Consider the following 18,251-nt stretch of genomic DNA (forward strand, 5'->3'; position numbering starts at 1 on the left):
GTAGAGATACAGACAGTTTAGAGACACAGTCCTAACAGGTAGCTATGTTCAGTAGAGATACAGACAGTTTAGAGACAGTCCTAACAGGTAGCTATGTTCAGTAGAGATACAGACAGTTTAGAGACACAGTCCTAACAGGTAGCTATGTTCAGTAGAGATACAGACAGTTTAGAGACACAGTACTAACAGGTAGCTATGTTCAGTAGAGATACAGACAGTTTAGAGACAGTCCTAACAGGTAGCTATGTTCAGTAGAGATACAGACAGTTTAGAGACACAGTCCTAACAGGTAGCTATGTTCAGTAGAGATACAGACAGTTTAGAGACAGTCCTAACAGGTAGCTATGTTCAGTAGAGATACAGACAGTTTAGAGACAGTCCTAACAGGTAGCTATGTTCAGTAGAGATACAGACAGTTAAGAGACACAGTCCTAACAGGTAGCTATGTTCAGTAGAGATACAGACAGTTTAGAGACACAGTCCTAACAGGTAGCTATGTTCAGTAGAGATACAGACAGTTAAGAGACACAGTCCTAACAGGTAGCTATGTTCAGTAGAGATACAGACAGTTTAGAGACACAGTACTAACAGGTAGCTATGTTCAGTAGAGATACAGACAGTTTAGAGACACAGTCCTAACAGGTAGCTATGTTCAGTAGAGATACAGACAGTTTAGAGACAGTCCTAACAGGTAGCTATGTTCAGTAGAGATACAGACAGTTTAGAGACAGTCCTAACAGGTAGCTATGTTCAGTAGAGATACAGTCAGTTAAGAGACACAGTCCTAACAGGTAGCTATGTTCAGTAGAGATACAGACAGTTAAGAGACACAGTCCTAACAGGTAGCTATGTTCAGTAGAGATACAGACAGTTTAGAGACACAGTCCTAACAGGTAGCTATGTTCAGTAGAGATACAGACAGTTTAGAGACAGTCCTAACAGGTAGCTATGTTCAGTAGAGATACAGACAGTTAAGAGACACAGTCTCTTGGCGGCAGTCACCTAGACCAGTGGTTTTCGAACCTCTCCTCGGGACCTCCAGACATTTCACAACTGACAGAGACATGTACACATACACAACTGCCAAAATATGTCAATGCCCTCATCTACTCACTCCCACTCTCACACCATCCCTCACCCTGTCCTCTCCTCTCTCATCCCTCACCCTGTCCTCTCCTCTCTCATCCCCCACCCTGTCCTCTCCTCTCTCATCCCCCACCCTGTCCTCTCCTCCCCCACCCTGTCCTCTCCTCTCTCATCCCCCACCCGGTCCTCTCCTCTCTCATCCCCCACCCTGTCCTCTCCTCCCCCACCCTGTCCTCTCCTCTCTCATCCCCCACCCTGTCCTCTCCTCTCTCATCCCCCACCCTGTCCTCTCCTCTCTCATCCCCCACCCTGTCCTCTCCTCTCTCATCCCCCACCCTGTCCTCTTCTCTCATCCCCCACCCTGTCCTCTCCTCTCTCATCCCCCACCCTGTCCTCTCCTCTCTCATCCATCACCTTGTTCCTCTCCTCTCTCATCCCCCACCCTGTCCTCTCCTCTCTCATCCCCCACCCTGTCCTCTCCTCTCTCATCCCCCACCCTGTCCTCTTCTCTCATCCCCCACCCTGTCCTCTCCTCTCTCATCCCTCACCCTGTCCTCTCCTCTCTCATCCCCCACCCGGTCCTCTCCTCTCTCATCCCCCACCCTGTCCTCTCCTCTCTCATCCATCACCTTGTCCCTCTCCTCTCTCATCCCCCACCCTGTCCTCTCCTCTCTCATCCCCCACCCTGTCCTCCTCTCTCATCCCCCACCCTGTCCTCTCCTCTCTCATCCCTCACCCTGTCCTCTCCTCTCTCATCCCCCACCCTGTCCTCTCCTCTCTCATCCATCACCTTGTTCCTCTCCTCTCTCATCCCCCACCCTGTCCTCTCCTCTCTCATCCCTCACCCTGTCCTCTCCTCTCTCATCCCTCACCCTGTCCTCTCCTCTCTCATCCCCCACCCTGTCCTCTCCTCTCTCATCCCCCACCCTGTCCTCTCCTCCCCCACCCTGTCCTCTCCTCTCTCATCCCCCACCCGGTCCTCTCCTCTCTCATCCCCCACCCTGTCCTCTCCTCTCTCATCCCCCACCCTGTCCTCTCCTCCCCCACCCGGTCCTCTCCTCTCTCATCCCCCACACTGTCCTCTCCTCTCTCATCCCTCACCCTGTCCTCTCCTCTCTCATCCCTCACCCTGTCCTCTCCTCTCTCATCCCTCACCCTGTCCTCTCCTCTCTCATCCCCCACCCTGTCCTCTCCTCTCTCATCCCCCACCCTGTCCTCTTCTCTCATCCCCCACCCGGTCCTCTCCTCTCTCATCCCCCACCCTGTCCTCTCCTCTCTCATCCCTCACCCTGTCCTCTCCTCTCTCATCCATCACCTTGTTCCTCTCCTCTCTCATCCCCCACCCTGTCCTCTCCTCTCTCATCCCCCACCCTGTCCTCTCCTCTCTCATCCATCACCTTGTTCCTCTCCTCTCTCATCCCCCACACTGTCCTCTCCTCTCTCATCCCCCACCCTGTCCTCTCCTCTCTCATCCATCACCTTGTTCCTCTCCTCTCTCATCCCCCACACTGTCCTCTCCTCTCTCATCCCCCACCCTGTCCTCTCCTCTCTCATCCCCCACCCTGTCCTCTCCTCTCTCATCCATCACCTTGTTCCTCTCCTCTCTCATCCCCCACACTGTCCTCTCCTCTCTCATCCCCCACCCTGTCCTCTCCTCTCTCATCCATCACCTTGTTCCTCTCCTCTCTCATCCCCCACCCTGTCCTCTCCTCTCTCATCCCCCACCCTGTCCTCTCCTCTCTCATCCATCACCTTGTTCCTCTCCTCTCTCATCCCCCACCCTGTCCTCTCTCTCATCCATCACCTTGTTCCTCTCCTCTCTCATCCCCCACCCTGTCCTCTCCTCTCTCATCCATCACCTTGTTCCTCTCCTCTGTCATCCCCCACCCTGTCCTCTCCTCTCTCATCCCCCACCCTGTCCTCTCTCTCATCCCTCACCCTGTCCTCTCCTCTCTCATCCATCACCCTGTCCTCTCCTCTGTCATCCATCACTCTGTCCTCTCCTCTGTCATCCCTCACCCTGTCCTCTCCTCTCTCATCCCTCTCTCCTGCAGGGGAAAAGAGAACGGCTTCCACGAGCGCCCCCCTGCCCCCCTGGAGCCCCCGGCTAAGCGCATCTGCACCATCAGCCCGGCGCCCCGCCATAGCCCGGCCAACCCCCTGCCCCTCAGCGCTCAGCTGCACCCCACGCCGCCCCCTCTGCAGCACTACGCCCTTGAGGACATCAGCGCCCCCCATCTGCTGCACCGGGAGAGCAGCCACCGGATACTGGAGCTCCGCGAGCTCAAGGACAGGCCTAGACTACCTGGTAAATAGTTCATACAGACACAGAGACACAAATACACAAATACGTATGGTACATCGTTTTATATTACATTTTGTTACTTACATTTTATTTTAACAGGGAAATCATATTGAGACCAAGGCCTCTTTTACAAGTGAGCCCTGCACACAATCATACAAATTCACAACATTTACAATTTCAACGCAATAAAAACATACAATATTAACAAGCAATTTAAGAAAGAGAAAGTGAGAGAGAGACCACACACCTACTGCACAGTTAAAGTTACAGGATACTGGAGCTATGGGAGCTAGCTACCTAGTGGTATACAGGAACACATACACACACATATATACACACACACACACAGACACACACTAAATAAATACAACCCAGATGCTTATTCAAACTCACAAGGGTTTAGCCCTACATGAACAGATATAGCTGGGCTCCTTCATTCTCTGACATTCAACCCTCTGATGTTTTCCATAACACATAACCAACCAACACTGAGGTTCCCTCATAAAACAGAACTCTCTCACCAACCAACACTGAGGTTCCCTCGTTAAACAGAACTCTCTCACCAACCAACACTGAGGTTCCCTCATAAAACAGAACTCTCTCACCAACCAACACTGGGGTTCCCTCGTTAAACAGAACTCTCTCACCAACCATCACTGAGGTTCTCTCATAGAACAGAACTCTCTCACCAACCAACACTGAGGTTCTCTCATAGAACAGAACTCTCTCACCAACCATCACTGAGGTTCCCTCATAAAACAGAACTCTCTCACCAACCATCACTGAGGTTCTCTCATAAAACAGAACTCTCTCACCAACCATCACTGAGGTTCCCTCATAAAACAGAACTCTCTCACCAACCATCACTGAGGTTCCCTCATAAAACAGAAGTCTCTCACCAACCATCACTGAGGTTCCCTCATAAAACAGAACTCTCTCACCAACCATCACTGAGGTTCTCTCATAGAACAGAACTCTCTCACCAACCAACACTGAGGTTCTCTCATAGAACAGAACTCTCTCACCAACCATCACTGAGGTTCTCTCATAAAACAGAACTCTCATAAAACAGAACTCTCTCACCAACCATCACTGAGGTTCCCTCATAAAACAGAACTCTCTCACCAACCATCACTGAGGTTCCCTCATAAAACAGAACTCTCTCACCAACCATCATTGAGGTTCCCTCATAAAACAGAACTCTCATAAAACAGAACTCTCTCACCAACCATCACTGAGGTTCCCTCATAAAACAGAACTCTCTCACCAACCATCACTGAGGTTCCCTCATAAAACAGAACTCTCTCACCAACCATCACTGAGGTTCCCTCGTTAAACATAACTCTCTCACCAACCATCACTGAGGTTCCCTCATAAAACAGAACTCTCTCACTCACACACAAACAGCCTATAGTACGGTCAATATGAACACTGCTAATGGGTGGTCTCTGTGTGTGTGTGTGTGTGTGTGTGTGTGTGTGTGTGTGTGTGTGTGTGTGTGTGTGTGTGTGTGTGTGTGTGTGTGTGTGTGTGTGTGTGTGTGTGTGTGTGTGTGTGTGTGTGTGTGGACATGCACAGCTAAGTGTATAGAAGCTCTCAGAAGATCATAAATCTATGGGCCCACATGTGTTTAGACAGTGTGCCCAACTACCCAGGAAGTAGAGTACCTTTGAGTCTCTATGGAGAGAGAGAGGATTGTATCTAGTTCATTGTAGATCTGCGTGCCATCTGGTCCTTGTCAATGGCCAGATGGGACGCAGATATACACACAAGGTAGACACACACATGCACGCACACATAAACACAGAGGCAAACATGCATGCACACACACACACACACACACACACACACACACACACACACACACACACACACAAACACTATTCATCCCCACCACTACATACAGTGCCCTAAGGAAACGACAGTAGTGTTGAAGCTGAAGCAAGGAAGGCAGTCAAAAAATACATCCTAAGGAATAAGGTTTTGAAGTGTCTGTCCTATATCTATATATAAGAAAGCTCAGGAAATATTTTAGTTTTTTTGGACACATATTTAACCCCTTATTTTTTTGCCACAAAACTACCTCCATACTCCATTTGTTTGTATGGGTTACCTTCAGATGAAGGTTTAATATCTATATATATCTCCATACTTCCATTTTGTTTGTTGGGGTTACCTTCAGATTAAAATAAACGGGAACACCATCGTGTTCATGAGAGTCTCCCCTTTCCATAGAATGGTCATAATCGTTTTTAGACCAAACCATTCGGACGCTACAGATGTTTTAAAGCAGAGAAGGCGTATTGTTTAAAGCAGAGAAGGGGTGTTGTTTAAAGCAGAGAAGAGGTGTTGTTTAAAGCAGAGAAGAGGTGTTGTTTAAAGCAGAGAAGGCATATTGTTTAAAGCAGAGAAGAGGTGTTGTTTAAAGCAGAGAAGAGGTGTTGTTTAAAGCAGAGAAGGGGTATTGTTTAAAGCAGAGAAGGGGTATTGTTTAAAGCAGAGAAGGGGTGTTGTTTAAAGCAGAGAAGGGGTGTTGTTTAAAGCACAGCCTGACTGATATGGGATTTTTGGATCCGATACGATTCCAATTGTAGAGTAGAAATATTCACAGATAACTGATATATCTGCCAATATTTTTATTATAGCTGGAATGAAATCCCTTTTCCTGTATGGATTGGGTTTAAAACAGCCCTGCTAAAATACTCAGAAAGATGATTTCTTAAATTTGAGGAAAGAACATTTTAGAAACACCGGAAAGACAATCTGTCTTACTCTAGTGAAAGGAGGATAAACTGCACTGGTTCTAGCAAAACAATTGCCTAGGCTCTGAAGACTGAGCAACTCATGCTAGCCAGCTGGAAAACAACAATATAGGACACATTTTCAATGTATTGGTATTTAGCTATCGTTTCATCGATTATAGGGCTGTAGCCACAGAATTCTGGTAGTTGGAAAAATATCAATAAAAAAAAGATAAAATATCAATAAAAAATTCACCGCTGGCACAGCTCTACCTCTCGCCCCAAACGTTGCCTCAGTGAGCGGTCCTTACTATCTGTGATCCTTGGGACGTCCATACCCCATTGGAGTTGACATTTAATATAGTTACGGTTATGGTAAGGGTAGGGTTTATACTTATGGATGCCCCAAGGATCCCGGATAGCACTATCCTTCGGTGAACTGCGTCAAGTATTCTCATACAGTTAGTTAGCTGGCTAGCTAGCTAGAACTCACCATGGAAATGGGGGTGGCGAAACATGAATTTGGACCCTGACAAGTGACAACCCATACATCAAAACGTATCTATGAAGCGCTACTTTGTAACCGGCTATGTTTTTTTTGTGTGTATCTGAAAACATTTGAATGACAGAGTTTGAGAAAAACCCTTCGCAAAGAGCAAATATAACACACCAGATTTCGCGGGCTTCACTAAAGCCAAAGGACTGTTACATTAACGTTACCACAGAGTTGAACGTTCTTAGCACGTCACGTACTTTACATTTGGGCATAGCATCCATTGTTTGTCATGACACTTTACCTAACAGTATATGGCCAGCATGGGCGCAACTTTGGTTTTTCCGGATTATGAGTCAACCCACACATCACTACTGCAACAAACATCTTAGTTAGATGTAAAATTACGCGACTAAGATCTCACCAACAAAAACTTCTAAATTAACGACAGATTTCTTGAGTTACATTAGATTCATTCTGACTATTTTGAGGAACTGTATACTGCTACGGTGTCTCAAGATGGACAACTTGCCGCTGTTTTCTTGTTTTTCAAGCAAAGGTCTTTTAAGGGCGTATGCGAGCACACTGGTTCGGCTAGCCGAACTCGGCTAGGCGGCAGCCGAACCGGGGCATGTGGAAGGCTTGAGTGTGTGTGAAGGCTTGAGTGTGTGTGTGTGTGTGTGTGTGTGTGTGTGTGTGTGTGTGTGTGTGTGTGTGTGTGTGTGTGTGTGTGTGTGTGTGTGTGTGTGTGTGTGTGTGTGTATCTGTTTTTTTAGGTTGTGTAATGTGTGTACTTGTCTCTGAGTGTTTGCGTGTGTGCCCCCATCCCCAGCTCCTAACCAAAGCGGGTGTCAGCTCCACTTAGCCAGGGGGCGTCTGTGTTTAGAAGTGGGCCCGCTCCACTCAGCCTGAGCGGCTCCCCGCTGGAATGCTGCTAGCTCCAGACCAGGGGGAGGGAAGGCCCACTCCTCCCCGACAGTTACCCAGCCAGGGGAGCCCAATGGGGGGCAGAGATGAGGGATGAGGAGGAGAGGAGGGTGGTGGTGGTTTTACACTGACAGCTGACCTCCAGATGTGGGGGCGTCTGGTTCTCATCAAAAGGCCTTTCTCTTTCTGTCTTTTAATATCTATTTTGTCTTTTAATCTTTCTCTCTTTCTCTACCTTTCATCCCCTCTCTCTCTCTTTCTCTCTGTGTTTTTTTTACCTCCTTTTACTCTTTCCTTGTTTTTACGACCCCCCCCCCCCCACGTGTCTTCAGTAGGATACATCTATTTTTCTCTCTATCGCTTTGTCTTCGTCTTTTCTAACTGTCTTCATTTTCTCCCTTCTCTCCTTTGAGTCGGCTACTCTTTTTCTTTCTCTTGTGTTTAAGGGAGCGAGATGGTAAAGCCCATCTTGTCACTAAGCTATGATCATGACATGGAATACTGTTGTGAAATCTGACCATCCACTGCTTCATTGTATTGTGGCATAACTATTATGATTCAAGTTAATAGACTTTCAAATCCAATTGTATTGGTCACATACACATATTTAGCAGATGTTATTGTGGGTGTAGCGAAATGCTTGTGTTCCTAGCTCCAACAGTGCACTAATATCTAACAATTCACAACAATACACACAAATAAAAAGTAATAGGATGGTATTAAGAAATATTGAAATATTAGAACGAACAATGTCGGAGTCTGGAGTATAAATATGTACAGTGCCTTCAGAAAGTGTTCAGACCCCTTGACTTTTTCCACATTTTGTTACGTTACAGCCTTAATCTAAAATGGATAAAATAAAATCCTCACCAATCTACACACAATACCCCGTAATGACAAAGCAACATTTTTGCAAATTTATAAAAAAATAAAAACAGAAATACCTTATTTACATAAGTATTCAGACCCTTTGCTATGAGACTCGAAATTGAGCTCATGTGCATCCTATTTCCATTGATCATCCTTGATGTTTCTACAACTTGATTGGAGTCCAACTGTAGTCAATGTAATTGATTGGACATGATTTGGAAAGGCAGACACCTGTTTAAATAAGGTCCCACAGTTGACAGTGCATGTCAGAGCAAAAACCAAGGCATGAGGTCGAAGGAATTGTCCGTAGAGCTCAGAGACAGGATTGTGTCGAGGCACAGATCTGGGGAAGGGTAACAACATTTTTCTGCAGCATTGTAGGTCCCCAAGGACACAGTGGCCTCCATCATTCTTAAATGGAAGCAATTTTGAACCACCAAGACTCTTCCTAGTGCTGGTCTCCCGGTTAAACTGAGCAATCGTGGGAGAAGGGCCTTGGTCAGGGAGGTGACCAAGTACCCGATGGTCACTCTGACAGAGCTCTAGAGTTCCTCTGCGGAGATGGGAGAACCTTCCAGAAGGACAACCATCTCTGCAGCACTCCACCAATTAGGCCTTTATGGTAGAGAGGCCAGACGGACGCCACTCCTCAGTAAAAGGAGCATGACAGTGCGCTTGGAGTTTCCCAAAAGGCACCTAAAGACTCTCAGACCATGAGAAACAAGATTCTCTGGTCTGATGAAACCAAGATTAAACTCTTTGGCCTGAATGCTAAGCGTCACGTCTGGAGGAAACCTGGCACCATCCCTACGGTGAAGCATGGTGGTGGCAGCATCATGCTGTGGGGATGTTTTTCAGTGGCAGGGACTGGGAGACTAGTCAGGGTCGAGGCAAAGATGAACGGAACTTTCCAACAGGACAACGACCTTAAACACACCGCAAAGACAACGCAGGAGAGGCTTCGGGACAAGTCTCTGAATATCCTTGAGTGGCCCAGCCAGAGCCCGGACTTGAACCCAATCAAACATCTCTGGAGAGACCTGAAAATAGCAGTGCAGAGAAGAATGGGAGAAACTCCCCAAATATATAAATCTTTATTTTATTTTTATTTTAACAGGGAAAACAGACTGAGACCTAGATCTCTTTTACGGCTGTGCCCTGTGTAAACATGTTGACATGTACAGTTTTAGACATACAGACAAGAACATTTCAAAACATACACAATTCAACAGAAACAATCACAGACAACATCATATTGATCCTCCATAAACATTTTAAAATGGGCAAGGGACACCAGAGTGTCTAACTTAAGTTGGATCTGCAGTTTGTTCCATAAATAAGGTGCAAAGGAACTGAAGGCAGTCCTACCCAACTCTGTGGAGACCGCAGGAGTCTCTAATGTAATCCACATCTGTGATCTGGTTTTAAAATTAGTACATCTTGTGGAAATTAATGATGATATATATGGAGGTAGTTTTAAAAGAAGTGCTTTATAAATAAACAAGAGAGCATGTTGCTCTCGCCTCACAGATAGAGAGACCCAACCCACATGTTGATATAGGATACAGTGATGAGTTCTGTAACTATCACCCGTGATAAACCTGAGTGCACAATGGTAAATAGCATCCAGTGGTTTTAATGTGTTTGCCGATGCATGCATATAGATAATATCACCATAATCTAAAACGGACATAAAAGTAGCCTGCACAATTTTTTTCCTATTTACAGAGGACAGACAAGCCCTGTTTCTGTAAAGGAATCCTATCTTGAATTTGAGCTTTTTTCCCAATTCAGTAACATGTTTTTTAAAAGAAAGCCTATCATCTAACCATACCCCTAAGTATTTATATGCAGAGACCTTATTGATTTGAGTACCATCCAAGCTAGTGATTACAAACGTGTTTCTAACTGGGAGTTTAGACCTAGAAAAAAACATGACATTTGTTTTCTTAGCGTTTAAAACAAGTTTAAGCTGTAAAAGAGACCCCTGTAGTATCCTAAAATCAGACTCCAACTGCATTAAAGCTTGGTCCGCTGTTGGAGCAATAGAGTACATAACTGTGTCATCTGCATATAAATGGAATTTACAATATCTGACATCATCACCAATGTTGTTTATATAAAGTGAGAACAATAGTGGGCCAATTATTGAACCCTGAGGGACCCCTTTAAGTAACTGTAAGGGGTCAGACTTGACCCCATCGACCATGACGGCTTGAGTTCTATCTTTAAGATAGTCATAAAACCATCGGCAGGCATCAGTGCCCAGTCCTATAGATGACAGCTTACTCAAAAGGATAGCATGGTCTACAGTGTCAAAAGCTTTTGACAAATCTACAAACAACGCAGCACAGTGCTTTCTATCGTCTAAGGCATTTGGAATATCATTTACAACAAGCATAGTGGCCGATGTGGTACTGTGTTTAGATCTAAAACCAGATTGATTGGTACTAAGAATACTGTTAGCAGAAAGAAAAGATTGTAACTGTTTGTTGACTATAGATTCTAGAATCTTTACCAGACAAGGGAGCCTAGAGATGGGTCGATAGTTATCCAAATCACTACCGTCACCTCCCTTATGTAATGGCAGAACAAATACAGGTGTGCCAAGCTTGTAGTGTCATATCCAAGAAGACTCGAGGCTGTAATCGCTGCAAAAGGTGCTTCAACCAAGTACTGAGTAAAGGATCTGAATACTTATGTAAATGTGATATTTCAGTTTATTTTATGTGATAAATTAGCAAAAAATCGAAACTGTTTTTGCTTTGCTTTTGCTTTTATGGGATATTGTGTGTAGATTGATGAAGGGGAAAAAACTATTTAATACATTATAGAATAAGGCTGTAACCTAACAAAGTGGAAAAAGTCGAGGGGGTCTGAATACTTTCCAAAGGCACTATATATAGAATGAGTGTGAGTGTGTGTGTTTGTGTGTGTGTGTGTGAATGGGATCTATAGAACCCCCTCTTCTCTCTGCCTCACTTCCTGTGATAGTAATTTGTTATGATGGATTCTGTACCATTACGTTCCTCTTTAATTTGTCTCGTCTTTCTAATCAGGCTCTAACGGGGGTTACCGCGAGGAGCCCGTGGACCACAGGCTGACAGACAGAGAGTGGGCCGACGAGTGGAGGCATCTGGATCATGTAAGTACTGCTGCTGACAGCAGCCGTCGCTGCCGACCACTGGCACTACTAGTGCTGTAGCAACTCTTAATGTCTGGCGGAGCCATCGAAGCTTTGTCACACTTGGTGTCTCGTTCACAGTTGCAGACTTTTGTTTAAGGCCATTTGCTGTCAACATCAGAGAGCCATGCATTGAATTGTGTGGCGATTGACTTCCAAAAGTAGGAGTCCTACCCAATGAAATGAAGCCATGATATCCACTGAGTGTACAAAACATTAGGAATACCTGCTCTTTCTATGACATAGACTGACCAGGTGAATCCAGGTGAAACTATGATCCCTTATTGATGTCACTTGTTAAATCCACTTCAGTCAGTGTAGATGAAGAAGAGGAGACAGGTTGAAGACACGTTTTTTTAACCTTGAGACAATTGAGACATGGATTATGTATGTGTGCCATTCAGAGGGTGAATGGGTAAGACAAAAGATTGAACTGAACGGGGTATGGTAGTAGGTGCCAGGTACACCGGTTTGAGTAAAGAACTGCAATGCTGCCGGGTTTTTCACGCTCAACAGGTCAAATCAAATTTTATTGGTCACATACACATGTTTAGCAGATGTTATTGCGGGTGCAGCGAAATGCTTCTAAACATTTTCTGGGCTAATAATGTAAGAAATAATACATTTTTAAAAATACTGCAAAGTTTCCTAAGAGCTAGAAGCACGGCAGCCCTCTCTGTCAGCACCAAGAATGGTCCACCATCCAAAGGACATCCAGCCAACTTGACACAACTGTGAGAAGCATTGGAGTCAACATGGGCCAGCATCCCTGTCGAACACTTTCGACACTTTGTAGCGTTCATGCCCCGACGAATGGAGTCTGTTCTGAGGGAAAAAGTGGGGTGCAACTCAATATTAGGAAGGTGTTTTTAATGTTTTGTTTTGTATAAAGCAAATGTTTTTATATATATATATCTCTCATTCTCGGCAATATGTGTTGAGACTCATCATGTATTCAGACTAAGACAATTATAATCTAAATCATTGTTACTGGCCATGCATGTATCTGCAGAAATGGGCTATCAATATTAATATTTAGTTGCACAGTATCTGAGCAGTTTTTAAAGGAAAAACAATTAAGAATCCTAATTGAACTTCCTTTAAATGTCTCTTCTTCCCTCTCACTCTCTCTCTCTCTGCTCTCCCTCTTGTCTCCCTCTCGTCTCTCTCCCTCTCGTCTCTTTCTACCTCTCCCTCTCGTCTCCCTCTCGTCTCTCTCCCTCTCGTCTCTCCCTCTCGTCTCTCCCTCTCGTCTCTTTCTACCTCTCCCTCTCATCTCCTAGGTGTTGAATTGCATTGTTGAGATGGTGGAGAAGACGCGGCGGTCAGTGGCTGTGCTGCGGCGCTGTCAGGAGTCGGACCGCGAGGAGCTCAACTACTGGCGGCGGCGCTCCAGCGAGCAGGAAGACCCCCGCAAGGGAGGGGCCGCCACCATGCCCACCCCCTTCTCCAAGACCCACAGCCCCCGCACAGCAGCCGTTCCCGCCCCCTTCTCCAAGACCCACAGCCCCCACACAACCGAGGGACTCAGCAGTGGTGGGTGGTATTTTATCTTTACATTATAACTCTTATGATATCAAACTGTGGATGAGAAGTTAAGTTCATTTCTCACCTTAGGATTTGTTCTTTTATATATATTTGTTGATCAGGTGTGTATCTTGTCATATGTGGGTCCTGTCGAATCAATCAAGGGATAAGTGATAGCAATTAGTAGTCCCCTTGATGGTGAGCTGCTGAACTGAAGCAACTGCCACCAGCTACTGAGCCCTCACATAGTCACCATATAGGCTGCCATCTTGTGTTCATCTGCAGAACTACACCCATCAACACTGCTACTGAGACATTTAGATCTTATACATACAGGACGCTTCCCAAATGGTACCCTATTCCCTATGAAATGCAATGCAGTTGACGGGGTACCATAGGGCTCTGGTCAACAGTAGTGCACTATGTAGGGAATAGGGTGCCATTTGGGATGCAAGCACAGCCTTGCTGGCAGTGTTTATCTCTCAGCGCTCGTCTCTCCGGGGCTCATGCTGCCCCGTGGCCCCCAGACAGGTGCCAGCTCTGCTCTGTCCAGATCGGCCACAGAAGGCCGTCCTGTAAGACCCAAATCTGTCTGCCCACAGCCCAGCCGGAGCGCCATCTGTGTGCTCAGCAGTGTGCCTGGCCACAGTGTACACAGCCCAAACGCAGCCTGGGCACCACAGAACTTGGGCATGGGCACCAGGTATTGAGCAGTATAGATAGAGAGAGACAGACAGAGAAGAGAGGGAGAGAAAACAGAGGGATGAAGAGAGAGAGAACAGACAGTATGTAGCTACAGCTTGGTTGTCGGCCCCTCTGTGCTAGCCATTGTACTCACTATTCAAGCTGCCCGGCTATTCAGTTCAGTTGGACAACTGGGAAAGTTTTAATTTGGTGGGGCTAGCTATTGAGGGAGATTGTGTATTTTAAGTAAATAGAGGATGATGCTAATCTAATTCTCTCCCCTCTCTCTCCCCTCTCCCCCCTTTCTCCCCTCTCTCTCTCCTCTCTCTCTCTCCCCTCTCTCTCCTCTCTCTCTCTCCCCTCTCCCCCCTTTCTCCCCTCTCTCTCTCCTCTCTCTCTCTCCCCTCTCTCTCTCCTCTCTCTCCCCTCTCCCCTCTCTCTCTCTCCTCTCTCTCTCCTCTCTCTCTCTCCCCTCTCTCTCCTCTCTCTTCTTTCCATGCCACAGAATCCCAGAGAGACTTTGCGCCGCGACCAGGCTCGGGCTACGTGCCTGATGAGATCTGGAGAAAAGCTGGTAAGGCCTTGTACAACAGTGGTGTGTGTTTACTTGCTTGTCTGTGTGTCTGTGCCTGTGTGTGTGTGTGTGTGTGTGTGTGTGTGTGTGTGTGTGTGTGTGTGTGTGTGTGTGTGTGTGTGTGTGTGTGTGTGTGTGTGTGTGTGTGTGTGTGTGTGTCTGCGCGTGCGTGTGTCTGCGCGTGCGTGTGTCTGCTCGTGCGTGTGTCTGCGCGTGTGTGTCTGTGTGTCTGCGCGTGCGTGTGTCTGTGCGTTTGTGTCTGCGCGTGCGTGTGTGTGAGGCTGAGTGTGTGTGTGTGTGTTCTTCTTCTCTCTCCCTCCTCTCTATCACACTCATTAAAAAACATTATTTAACAACATTTTATGCAAAGATCTCTTACAAAGTCTACTATAACCTGAACGTACCACAACAATATAACCCGCCGCCCTTCTTTCCCACACAGAGGAGGCGGTGAACGAGGTGAAGCGCCAGGCCATGGACGAGGTCCAGAAAGCAGTGGCCGAGGCAGAGCACAAGGCCTTTGAGATGATCGCGTCCGAGCGGGCCAAGATGGAGAAGACACTGTCCGAGGCCAAGAGGAAGGCCACAGAGGACGCCATCCAGGTCATCAATGAGCAGGAGGACTCAAGCGAGGTATGGAGGATATATTAGTAGATAACTAGTAGATGTATACACACATACTGTGAAGTGAGAGTCATAGTGAGCACATATGAATAATAGTCAAAGCTGCAGGACATGTAGATACACTACTGTGTGGTATTTACCTACTACTCCCCCAGTATACTAACTCTGTCCCTGCCCCACACACACACTTCTCCTCCTATTAGTGAACTTAACTCTGTCCCCCTGCACGTAGTTTACACTACACATACACAGACGTGCATAGCCATAGTATATTATTTAGTTCTAAACTCTCCATCTCCCCCTCAGTGTTGCTGGAACTGTGGTCGCAAGGCCAGCGAGACGTGCAGCGGCTGCAATGCAGCACGCTACTGCGGCTCCTTCTGCCAGCACAAGGACTGGGAGCGCCACCACCTCATCTGCACCCCCGGCCTGCAGACCCAGCCCAAGCCCGTGTCCGCCATCACAGCTGCCAGGGCCGCTGCAGCCGCCGCCGCTGTTACCGCAGGAGCCAAGGCCCCCGAGAGCGTACCAACCACTGCCAGTCCCGGGGGGGAGAAGGGGTTGGTGGCCTCTCGTTCCTCCACCCCATCCACTCCCACATTAGTGCTAGAGACCAACGGGCAGTAAAAGCCAGGACTAGGACCAGTGATACTGGCTCTCAAGATGGCCTCCCTTCCCATTTTCCTTCCATTCTGTTGTTCCTGACTGTTTAAATGGACACCAGGACTGTATGCCCCAAAATGGCTTCCTTTCTTTGTTTCCCGTTCCTCTTGAACTGCTGACTGTGAAAGGTGCTGGTTTCCATTGTTCCATCATTTGGCTGTCACCCGTCGGGTATCTTTAGGTTAGCGTTTGGCTCTTCAAGTTCTAAAGGTATCTAGGTTAGCAGTTGGCTATTTAGGTTCTAAAGGTATCTTTAAGTTAGTGGTTGCGAGGGAGAGGAGACAAGGGAAGAAAGCTGTTTTTAAAACTTGACCCTCAGCTCTGGACACCAACCTTAATTTAGCCAAGGAAGTGACATCATGGACAGGAAGTGATGTCACAGACATTGAGTGAGCGGAGGAGGAAATGAGGTCACTGATGTCACCAGTCATGTTACACAGAAAGAGGACAGATTGGGAGGGGTTTGCTTTGGTAATGGTGGGCAGAAGACAGACTCATCTGCTTTGGGACTTGGAGGATCCATCTTCAACAGTTGGACAAACAGACAATCTACCTGACAGATGGACACTTGTTTCGCTTCATCCAAAATCTCAATCCCCAGTAGAGTTGAGACAACTGAGGACGGACTTCAGACCCGGCTTTCTTTTTAAGGGGACAGTGGGGGGTGTATGAGTTTTGAAATGGTCTTTTATACCCACGAGGGTGAGTGATGGTCGAAGTACTCACTGCATATTTCCTAGTTCACCATTGTGTGTATATAAAGCTAAGAGAAAATGGTCGGTGTTGACAGTGTAATAAACAGTACCAGCTCTACAGAAAAGAGGGTTATGGGTTGGTGTTGACAGTGTAATAAACAGTACCAGCTCTAGAGAAAAGAGGGTTATGGGTCGGTGTTGACAGTGTAATAAACAGTACCAGCTCTAGAGAAAAGAGGGTTATGGGTCGGTGTTGACAGTGTAATAAACAGTACCAGCACTAGAGCATCTCACGTCTGGAAATACATTTTGGAGGTGACATGATCGCGAAGTCACCGCCACAATCCTGTTTGTATGTACAGTATAGCTGTCCTACTTTTCTTGCTCGCACAAGTTATTCGTCAGGTTCCTCTTTTGAGTGTGTACAGTTGAAGTCGGAAGTTTACATACACCTTAGCCAAATACATTTAAACTCAGTTTTTCACAATTCCTGACATTTAATCCTAGTAAAAATGCCCTGTTTTAGGTCAGTTAGGATCACCACTTTATTTGAAGAATGAAATGTCAGAATAATAGTAGAGAGAATGATTTATTTCAGCTTTTATTTCTTTCATCACATTCCCAGTGGGTCAGAAGTTTACATACACTCAATCAGTATTGGGTAGCATTGCCTTTAAATTGTTTAACTTGGGTAAACATTTTGCGTAGCCTTCCACAAGCTTCCCACAATAAGTTGAGTGAATTTTGGCCCATTCCTCCTGACAGAGCTGGTGTAACTGAGTCTGGTTTGTAGGCCTCCTTGCTCGCACACGCTTTTTAAGTTCTGCCCACAGATTTTCTATGGGATTGAGGTCAGGGCTTTGTGATGGCCAGTCCAATACCTTGACTTTGTTGTCCTTAAGACATTTTCCACAACTTTGGAAGTATGCTTGGGGTCATTATCCATTTGGAAGACCGATTTGCGACCAAGCTTTAACTTCCTGACTGATGTCTATACTTTTCATTCCTCATGATGCCATCTATTTTGTGAAGTGCACCAGACCCTCCTGCAGGTTGGGATGGTGTTCTTCGGCTTGCAATCCTACCCCTTTTTCCTCCAAAAATAACAATGGTCAATATGGCCAAACAGTTCTATTTTTGTTTCATCAGACCAGAGGACATTTCTCCAAAAAGTACCATCTTTGTCCCCATGTGCAGTTTCAAACCGTAGTCTGGCTTTTTTATGGCGGTTTTGGAGCAGTGGCTTCTTTCTTGCTGAGCGGCCTTTCAGGTTATGTCGATATATGACTCGTTTTACTGTGGATATAGATGCTTTTGTACCTGCTTCCTCCAGCGTCTTCACAAGGTCCCTTGCTGATGTTCTGGGATTGATTTGCACTTTTCGCACCGAAGTACGTTAATCTCTAGGAGACAGAACGTGTCTCCTTCCTGAGCGGTATGACAGCTGCCTGGTCCCATGGTGTGTATACTTGCGTACTATTGTTTGTACAGACGATCGTGGTACATTCAGGCATTTGGATATTGCTCCCAAGTATGAACCAGACTTGTGGAGGTCTCCAATTTTTTTCTGAGGTCTTGGCTGATTTCCTTTGATTTTCCCATGATGTCAAGCAAAGAGGCACTGAGTTTGAAGGTAGGCCTTGAAATACAACCACAGGTACACCTCCAATTGACTCAAATGATGTCAATTAGCCTATCAGAAGCTTCTAAAGCCGTGACATAATTTTCTGGAATTTTCCAAGCTGTTTAAAGGCACAGTCAACTTAGTTTATGTAAACTTCTGACCCACTGGAATTGTGATACAGTGAATTATAAGTTAAATAATCTGTCTGTAAACAATTGTTGGAAAACTTACTTGTGTCATGCACAAAGTAGATG

General features: G+C 46.2%; 1 protein-coding gene across 1 annotated transcript in view; it reads left to right on the forward strand.

Annotated features, from left to right (window-relative positions):
* LOC120065442 (protein CBFA2T2-like) overlaps window positions 1-16,884 on the forward strand; it is a 571,663-nt gene extending 554,779 nt beyond the window's left edge. The window contains exons 6-11 of the mRNA XM_039016461.1: window positions 3,141-3,394; window positions 11,482-11,567; window positions 12,890-13,142; window positions 14,323-14,391; window positions 14,834-15,024; window positions 15,322-16,884. Coding sequence (XP_038872389.1) covers window positions 3,141-3,394; window positions 11,482-11,567; window positions 12,890-13,142; window positions 14,323-14,391; window positions 14,834-15,024; window positions 15,322-15,642 — 1,174 coding nt within the window. The 3' untranslated portion in view covers window positions 15,643-16,884. The remainder of the gene's footprint in view (window positions 1-3,140; window positions 3,395-11,481; window positions 11,568-12,889; window positions 13,143-14,322; window positions 14,392-14,833; window positions 15,025-15,321) is intronic.
* The last annotated feature ends 1,367 nt before the right edge of the window (window positions 16,885-18,251 follow it).

Source organism: Salvelinus namaycush, chromosome 20, assembly GCF_016432855.1.
Source record: "Salvelinus namaycush isolate Seneca chromosome 20, SaNama_1.0, whole genome shotgun sequence".
Taxonomy (NCBI): domain Eukaryota; kingdom Metazoa; phylum Chordata; class Actinopteri; order Salmoniformes; family Salmonidae; genus Salvelinus; species Salvelinus namaycush.